The sequence below is a fragment of the Gambusia affinis genome, linkage group LG02, assembly GCF_019740435.1.
Source record: "Gambusia affinis linkage group LG02, SWU_Gaff_1.0, whole genome shotgun sequence".
Taxonomy (NCBI): domain Eukaryota; kingdom Metazoa; phylum Chordata; class Actinopteri; order Cyprinodontiformes; family Poeciliidae; genus Gambusia; species Gambusia affinis.
This window is the reverse complement of record NC_057869.1, coordinates 15,436,888-15,446,145: the sequence shown is the minus strand read 5'-3', so window position 1 is coordinate 15,446,145 and position 9,258 is coordinate 15,436,888. Positions and strand designations below refer to the sequence as shown.

Here is a 9,258-nt window from a genome sequence, read left to right as displayed (position 1 = left end):
TTATAATGTCAATAACCTGCTTCAACTTCTCCATATTTATAAAGCTGAACTGAAGCAAAAAGGTGTTTTAGTTTTTTGTTTTTGACAGATTTTATATTGATCTTCTGTAATCGGATGGATCCACATTTCTGCTGTCTCTTTGGAAAACTGATGTTAGTTTCCACATGATAAGAAAGATCATCCAGACGGAAAGATGCATAAATCACAAACAGCTGCTGAAATACTGGTTTCCTAGGAGGACTAAACCTACAATCAATGATTATGTTTTTGAAAAGAGATTAATGAAGAAATATTAGAGCTTTATAACATTATCTTTACTCTTGGTTTATGGTACAGTAGATTAAAGTTATTCTTAACTAAAATGCTTTTTCTTAGACTTTTTTAAATACTTTTAGATTTTAAAAGCACATTTAAAGTTGCTTGCATAAAAAACACCAAAGTCATATTCTTATATGTCGTTCAAGGTACTTAGTAAAAAACAAAACATTAATCCCAGACGTTGCATTTGTGATGGTATCTTTTAACATTATTATCAGATTCCAGCTTGATTTCAGCGTCTGTGAGCCACATTTAGCAAAAACATTCACAGGAAAAGCTCTGAGCAGATTCTCATTGAACAGTCTAGCCTTCTTATGGATGCTAAAAACATCTTGAGAATGTAAAATTGCAATAAATCATCCCTCTGACCATTTTTACAACCAACACTCACTTCCAAACACCATCGTCTTCTTCTTCTTCTTCCTCTTCTTCTTCTTCTTCTTAACAGATCGACCCTGCAGCCAGGCATTATTTTCCCGTCCAGGTTCTCTATGAGACAGCTGCAGGATCCTCGTGAGTGTTGCAGCCACATATCATGCTTCCTGAGGCAGCCAACAAACATGACATGAACTATGAGCTGGCTCACCGTCACACACACACACACACACACACACACACACACACGCCCTCGTTTCACGGTGAGATAACTGGAGCGCCCGGCACCTCCGTCCTGTCAGGAAAGTATTTGCTTTCCTCGCCGGCCTGTCAAGAGAACACAGACACCTACCAGCGCAAAGTCACAGATGTTTGCTTCTCATTTGCAGCTCATCTCATTTGCATATGAATCGTTTTTTTCTTCTTTTTTTTTTCATTTTGCATGAGTTAAAACCGACAAGCTCTTTATTTTTTGCTTCCCGTCAACATATTCAGCACTGTAATGCTGAAGCAAACAAGTTTCTTTCAGTTCTTTTTTGCTTTGTTTTGCTTTTATTGAGGAACATACACATCCAAGCAAACAAGTCTCTAACCTAGCTAGTTTCAAAGTTTATAAAGTGTCTACACACAGCCATAATTAATATTTGACATCTAAAACTGTTTTTTGTTCCATATGTTCCAGGAAACGGATAAAACACTTTGCTGAACCACACAGCTGCTCTGGTTCATCTTAACCTTTAGTGAAATACATGGGTGGAAGAGAAGTTACAAGAATTAAAATGATTTAATTGTACCAAAACGGATCATCGGGAGAAAAACATCACTGCATATGTACCCTGTCATCCATCATTTTAGAAAATGTCAAACATTTACGTGACTAAAGATGGACGTTTCTCCAGGCTGAGAGTCAGACTCACACTAAACAAAGTTCAGAAATTTCTGATTAACGCAACTTGTTTTCTATATGAGACAACACAAAGCTAAGTCTGACACAAAGACAGCACAATATAGGTACAAACGAAGTATAAACCAACACTGAACACTGTAACATGTATGGCTGTAGCTAGTTTTCAGTGCACGTCCCAGATGCACCGATTGCAATTTTCTGGCTGATTTCTTTTCTCCAATCTTGAAAAAGCCAAACCTGCCGATGCCAATTATGGCAGGTACCAATATTTTTCTCTGAATAGTTGCTAAATATAGCAAGAAAGACACTGAGTTAGCAAAAGTGGGGTGACTATTGTTAACTGCAAACCTGCAGACATGATGACTGATCTCCTAAAAGTAAAGAAACCGATACATTGGCGCACCCTTAATCCTTAATCCATTGTAAAAGTAAAAAAAACTACATTGTTAAACCAAAATAACATCACATTCACAGTGAAGCACGGTGGTGGCAGCATCATGATCTGGAATGAAATAATAAAAAGCTCCAAATGTGAATCAGTTTACATTAAAATTGTCATGTGTCTGCTAAAAAGTTAAGATAAAGAGGGAAGTTATTTGTCAGCATCCCTGTAAATCCAAACCATATTTATTATTATTATCATCAAATGTTTCAACTCACAAAAGTTTGATGATTTAACCTGGGTGTGCAGACGCAGGGTTTGGTGGAGATCGGCTGTAATCATCTCTGCAGAAAGCTGCTGTGTGCTGCATTATTTAATCTCCTTACATGCCCTGAAAAAAATGACACAAACATCAGAGAATGGAAAAAGAATGAGCTCAGGCTTTGCAACCTGGCAGACATAATCAAATCATTGTGCTGAGGGTCTAACTCGCATTAAACGCCAGTCTATACATCATACTGTATATCTAATTTAAGGCTGAGCAGACGGCTCTTTGAAGACAAAGTTTTGAAATCACATTCCAGTTTCCCCTCCCAAACAGCAAATTATTTCTACTCCCGCAGGACGTGTGATTTCGGACCCTGAGTTGGAGCAAATCACTTGCAGACTACTTCATGAGGAGCTTATTAATCTGAGTCAAGGGGTCTGGGATCTGAGTTGAAGTATAAACAACCTAGAAAAAAAACCTTTCTGCTAAGTTCCACCTCACAACCTCTACAGATATTTAGAAGCCAGCGCCATGCCAGAGAGCGCAGAGGAGGGCTGCAGCAGAAATATGCGCCATAATTGAGAACAGTCTGCAAGTGTATGTAAGCAAGGTAATGTGTAATTAATCCCAGCGCAGAGAGGATCCTCTGCAGAGCGGGATCACGTATTAGTTATCTAACGTCACCGTGGGCCCATCAGATACAGTTTCTAAATACCCAGCCATTACATGTTTCCTTTCTCTCTTCAAAACATCTTCCGCCCTTACTTCAGCCACAATCACAAAAGGTTATCAAAGGGCATCTGTCACCAAACTGTGACCTGCAGAAACCCACCCTCACTTCCCCTCCAAAGGTGCCTCAGCACCTTATTTCCTCCTTATTACACCCCCATTTCAGGCCCTTTAAATATGGAAAGTTAGCAGAGCTGCGAGACAGATGACGGGAAAGGAAAGGCAGATTGGAAAGATGCTGGCACTTCTTATCTACCATATATTAGCAGCTGAGAAATGGGGTTTGCCATATTCCATTAGCCTGCTGCCGTCCCGTCATCGCCTGCCATTCCCAGCGAAAACACAATCTAAATGCAGTCCAGATGTCTCAGCCATCAAGCCTTAATAACTCACTACCCCACATTAATCTTATCAAGCATGTGATGGATTCCTGTCTGATAACATCTCACAGCGCTTCAAAATATAAGTTCCTGCAGCTGACCACAGCTTTACTGCGAGGTGATTGGTAGCCACCTCCCTCCCCCGCCTCCTCACTCCTAAATAACCTCAAATATATTTGATATTTTAATCTATCCAAATAAAAAGCTATTCTTCTATTATTTGACCACTTAGATTTCCATCTCAATGCTGTTTATTTATAGAAATGCTGGAATTACAGACTGAAGGTGATAAATGAGAAGGATTTTTTTTATACATGTTCCTTGACGTACATCTAGGAAATATTCCACATAACTGAAGTGTGGTAGTTAATCACATCTCTATGGTTTATGAGGTCTGTATTTTCTTTAGATGGGACTTTCTGCAGGTCATACGTATTCAGTTATTAAAGAAAATAGACCAGAAAATCATTTTTACATTGCTAGTGTTCTCAGGTTTAATATACACGTAGTAGAAGGTGAAGTAAAATAAATCTGAGTGATATTTACATCAAAGTGTATTTTCCCACTTTTAAAAGTCACCAACTGTACGCAACCAGCCAGGCTTCCTAATAAATAACATTTTACTAACTGAATGAATTTGATTAATTGCATTTACACCTGAATTGAATGGTATGTAACTGAAAACATGTGTTACATTTACTGGTATAAATATGATTTATCACGTTTGAGAACTGACCAAATAGCAAGCTTATCAAGCTAAGGTAGTGCATAGACCCCCAGGCCAGCAGGGGGTGCCCAAGAGCACTTTGCGCACACGGAAGCAAGATTTGTCAATAAGCTTATTTTAAAGCTTGCAAATTTTACGTAATGGAAAAATTTACTTTTTCCTGTAGTACTATTTTTTAATATACTGATAGACAAAAACTGCAATTGTAACTGTTCTACAAATGTCTGTAAAGCCCACACACAAATGTTAATTAACAAGATTAAACAAGTCTACCTGGCCATGACTTTAAGAACTCCACAACAGAGTATGTGTTTTCATAAAGACAGAAAATGAAGAATAAAACAAAAATGCAGCAAAACGTGTCTCATTCATGTCTTGTACTTGTACATCAGTAAAGACAAAGCCAGCGAGAAACTCAAAATGAAGCTTTTATTAAGTTTTCTTTGACATCTTGTAGCTCTCGGGCCTGAGAAAAACATGTAAAGTTGTGAATTAGTTGTTGCATAGTGTCTGCTGCTGAAGCTTCACATAAACCACACCAAACTCAGAATGTTATAATATCACTGATAATTTTAAGACTCATCGTCACTTCAATGTACTTTTATACTGGCAAGACTTTGCAACAACCGGTCCAGACATAAATTTAGTGACCATCAGTTTCCTGCAGTGCTTGACGGTTAAAAGCTATTCACAGTGAGGAAGGACTGATTTTCTCTCTGGTCTTGAAATGGAAAACCCTGAACCATGAGGTCCAAAGCCTCTTTCCGTCAGAGGCCAAGGTTACACTGTTTTCCCAAGCTGTCCATCCAAAATCAGTCCTCCTCAGATGAGAGGTGGGATCCTTCATCGTGAACCTCTCTGTAGGCGGCCAGGGGGCCACCGTCAGGAGTGTAGCTCCCCATAGAGATCTTCAGTCCTTCAGACAGTTTCTGGGCGGCCAGTTTGGCCTGCAGCTCCTGAAAATAAACCCCAAGACAGAAAGACAGCTGACATGAAAAGGTTGGTAAACAGAGAACCAGCAGTAAAGCCAGTGGTGTTAAAACCTTTAACTATGAATGGTAAAGAGCTCCACTTGGAGCCAGAAGCAGCAGCAGCACAGGAGCCTGGCTCAGGAGTCTGGCTGTGACAACCAGCGACTGGATGCTGCCCTCTAGTGGTGATGGAAAAGAACTAAAGCCGACTCAATTATTATAAACGGCAAAAAATGTGAATTAGCCACTACAGTGCTTTGCAAAAGTATTCATACCCTTTGGGTATGAAAAACAACAACATGGTTGTTGTTGTTTCTTTACAAATATAAATCTGAAAAGTATGGCATGAACCTCTATTCAGCCTTTTTACTTTTTTTTACTTTGACGCTAAAAGGCTCAAACTGAGTTGAGCCTTTGTAAGTTGTCAAATTTATGAAAAGAATACAACTCTGGAGTCTTCTTCAAATATCTGAGAGGTTTGTCAGAGAACAAATGAAGAAATAACATCATAAAAACCAGAAAACACAGCAGAAAACAAGAGTTGTAGTTATTGAGAGAAAGACATAATTTAGGCTGCACCGACCTGCTGTTTCTTTGTGTGTTCTCTGACGAGAGCGGCTGACTCTTCTAAAGACAGAAGTTGTGCTGGACTGTGATGAAGAGGAGGGAGTTTGGCTGCAGTGATGTCATCCAGGTGTTTCCTGTCGCGCTCCTTCCTCTCCAGAGCGGAGAGCGGCGACGCAGTTCCAGAGGAACGCCCAGGGGACAAAGATCCTGATGGAGAGCCGTCATTTCTGTGGGGAAGTCTGGATAATATGGAGGAGAAGATGGCATTCATTAACAAAGTGAAAGAACATTGAAACAAGAGAATGATACTCATGAAACGATGTGCTCTTACTGATTTGGTTTGAATTTTTCCTTCTTGGGAGCTGCAGACCTCTCGTTTTTTTCTAGGACAGTGATATAATGAGGCTTTTTAGCTGGCTGCTTAAGTTGCCAGGTAAAAGAACCGCCTGCAAGAAAGATGTTATCTTTTGCCTTGCTGTTTAACTGTTCATTAAATTCATCAGCTCTCGCTTCTGACAGAGTAACTCTGTCCAAGGCAACCACAAGTTCACTTTCTTTGGTGTGATCAGAGTTCACTTCAGCTGTCTCTGCTGTGGAGACACACTGGTCCTGTTGCTTGTCCAAAGATGTGTCCTGTGTACCATCACCTGCAGCACCCTCATTCTCTTCATTCAGGCGTGAAGCTGCTGATGTTAAGGGTGGAGCACGGTGCTGGTAAGAGAAAGCCTGGTGATATTTGGACTGTAACTCTGCTCTGTCAGCAGACATCAAGCTTTGCCTCCTCTCCTCCTCACTGCACTGTTCAATGGCAAGACGCACTTTCTCTGCAAAGTCTCGGATTTTCTTCCCTTTGTCAGGAAGAGTCTGCAAGAACCGCCTGCATAACAAGAAAAATCTGTTATGCTTCATCTTAATCAAACAATACATGTACATTGATAACATATGTTACAGATGCCACTATGTAGCAATTTCTGTTTTGCCTGCATTTTCAATACAAAATACAAATATGCAATCAACAATGTCTTGAGTACTTGCAATGAAAGAAAATTAATCGTGCACAAAAAATAGAGAAAAAAAAATCAATTTTATTTTTTACAGAAAATAAATAAAATGACAATATAAAAAGTTATTTACAAAAAGAAAACTGATTTGAAATTAAAATAACCAGAGAAAACCATTATGTTCACGAATAACGGCAGAATATGAACGGCAGTTACGAACGTTACGGCAGTTACGAACGTTATTTGCGAACGTTGTGGCTGTTACGAACGAAGCGGAATTGCAGCAAAAAAAAACCATTCATGACTAATAATTAACACAAAATATGCTAACATGCTGAAAGTGTAACAAATCTTAAATACAGGCATAACAGTTGTGACTGAATATGTCAGCTAAATACATCTATTATCATAATGCCGAATACACGACGGAAACAAAAGCTAACTACAAAATAACGGTCCGAATTACACATATCACCAGTCGCTTGGAATACTACAAACATAATTTAAATATATTTACATTACATTGTAAATAATTTTTAGTTCGTAAGAGTTGCCTTTTATTGTACTTGTGAATCACAGAGGTGACAACTATTACCACGATGCCACGACCAGAGCTCGTTTATTCTGAACTGCGCATGCCCAGAGTAACAAACTACAACCTCTCCAGCAGACCAACAGTGGTATTATAGTGCCCTCTACTTATAAAAAATTGCATGCACATAATATAAAACAAATAGAAAAGAAGTTAAACCTGAAGCACGTGCCTTTTAAAAATGTTTTATTACATATTTGTTAAAAGTGTCGTGACAGGATGGTAAAAGACAAATAAGCTGTGAAAAAATAAAATCGAGCTCCTCTGCCTTCTCCCAGTACAAACACACTACATACACAGCTCAGTCAAACAACCAATCAGAGTCAGGAGGGGGGACTTAGCGCTGTCAATAATTCCTGTGTATACCACTCACACCAACAGCAGAGCCTGTCATGACTGCTTACGCTAATTAGCAAGGCCACTAATCACAGCAGAAAAACAATGTTATGTTGGAGCAGCATGTACAAGTGCATGATTGACAGTGCTAAGGCCTTCCTCCTGAGTCTGATTTCTAAGTAACCTGCAGACTTAATCACACTTTTAAGAACATATGCTGCATCAGCCAGTTGATATGATTGTCCTGCCTCACTTCAGCTTGATCCTATTGATTCAGGCCTGCATACAGCTTCAACACATACAGCCAACTACACAAAAGCCTTTTTCTTACACGTTTTATGGCAAAATTTTCTGTCTTTAAAGGCTCTAATTTCCAGAGTTCTCAAGCCTTGTAACCTTTTATGAGGTATAAATACAAACATGTCATTTTGTGTGTACGGTGAATAAACTTTAAATATAGAACCTGTAAAAATAAAAAAAAATAAAAAACCCAGATACATTGATTATGTGATGGATGGATAATGTATAAACACATTCTTTTCCACACCTGGAAAGTATACATTACTTTACCAAACTGAGACGGAACCCTGAACATAATATAATTACTTTTTCCAAGTGGAGCTCAACAAAAACGTGTTACAGAGGCATTATTAACATTTATTTATCCCTGTGATATCTAAAAAACACACTTGTATGAGTTCAGTAATCCACATTTAGCTAATCTGACAGTAAACACAAAAGCTACAATTGGAGAGAGAAAGCGAATATAATCACAGCTTCATTGTGTTTTACTGTACTCACTTGTTAGATAGGATCTTTTCCTGCCGGAGCAGCAGCTCCTGGAGCTCCTCTAAGCTGTGGCTCCTCAGGTCTCCAACCTGTCCCTGCCGCTTTGTCCACGGTGAGGACATCGCTGCTCTTAGCTACTGACAGCCATTCGCTAACAGAGGCAGCTCCGTTTGAAAAGTCAACATCAACACGTACCAAATCTAAAAAAATAAAAAAAACGCAGCTACTAGAATACAAATTGTTAATCATTAAAATAGATAAAAACTGCCTGAGAAGGAGGTTTCACTCCAAACCACACATGACACAACAGTATTTGAAAGTAGAGTCCGTTTTCTTCTTCGTTTGAGGAAGTGAAATGTCACAAACTGCGCTCTATCGCCCTCACCGTTCGACATTCATAAGTACGCCGTTTCCATGGAAGCAAAAGAAGCGCATTTGCTGCCCTCTTCCGGCCAAATTTGGTTAGCAGCACCACAATGGAGATTTTATGAATGATTTTATGGAATATTAGCGGGGGGTTTTCAAACACAGAGGCACTGATATACAAGTATTTTATCTTATTGTATTACACATGATGTGCTCCATTGTTTCAAATTGTCTACTTTCTTTTCTTCATTATACGTACATTTTGAAAAATAACCTCTTTGAACTGGTCTAATTTTTTCCTCTGTAAAAGTTAGATGTTTTTCTTCATTCTAAATATTATGTAATATTAAATGTTTCTTGTCTCTTATTTCCAAAAGTGGAACTCATACATTATATCAATTTATTACAGTCAGTGAAATATTTCAAGACATTTATTTATTTATTTATTTATTTATTTATTTATTTATTTATTTATTTATTTATTTAGGATTGTGGCATACAGATGTTATGGGCTGCACAATCATTGGGAAGACTGGTGATTGGACAGATG

General features: G+C 38.6%; 1 protein-coding gene across 2 annotated transcripts; it reads right to left on the bottom strand.

Moving 5' to 3' along the window:
• Positions 1-4,501: 4,501 nt before the first annotated feature.
• Positions 4,502-8,731, bottom strand: polr2m (RNA polymerase II subunit M). 2 transcript variants are annotated; one of them, XM_044138646.1, is made up of 4 exons: positions 8,355-8,731; positions 5,956-6,501; positions 5,641-5,863; positions 4,502-5,042 (listed from the first exon to the last, which is right to left on the bottom strand). In XM_044138646.1, exons 1-4 carry the CDS (start codon positions 8,462-8,464, stop codon positions 4,899-4,901), a joined length of 1,023 nt encoding a protein of 340 aa, XP_043994581.1. In that variant the 5' UTR covers positions 8,465-8,731; the 3' UTR covers positions 4,502-4,898. The 2 variants fall into 2 exon arrangements, with proteins under 2 accessions (XP_043994581.1, XP_043994589.1); XM_044138654.1 differs by lacking the exon at positions 8,355-8,731 and adding an exon at positions 7,148-7,247.
• Between the last annotated feature and the right edge of the window lie 527 nt (positions 8,732-9,258).

What these genes read in the sequence shown, in the direction of transcription:
- polr2m (XM_044138646.1), bottom strand. Translation starts at nt 8,464, where the DNA reads ATGTCCTCACCGTGGACAAAGCGGCAGGGACAGGTTGGAGACCTGAGG. An exon ending in GAAAAATTCAAACCAAATCA is followed by an intron (nt 5,864 to 5,955) that starts GTAAGAGCACAT and finishes CATATTATCCAG; the next exon opens with ACTTCCCCACAGAAATGACG. An exon ending in AACACACAAAGAAACAGCAG is followed by an intron (nt 5,043 to 5,640) that starts GTCGGTGCAGCC and finishes GTTTATTTTCAG; the next exon opens with GAGCTGCAGGCCAAACTGGC.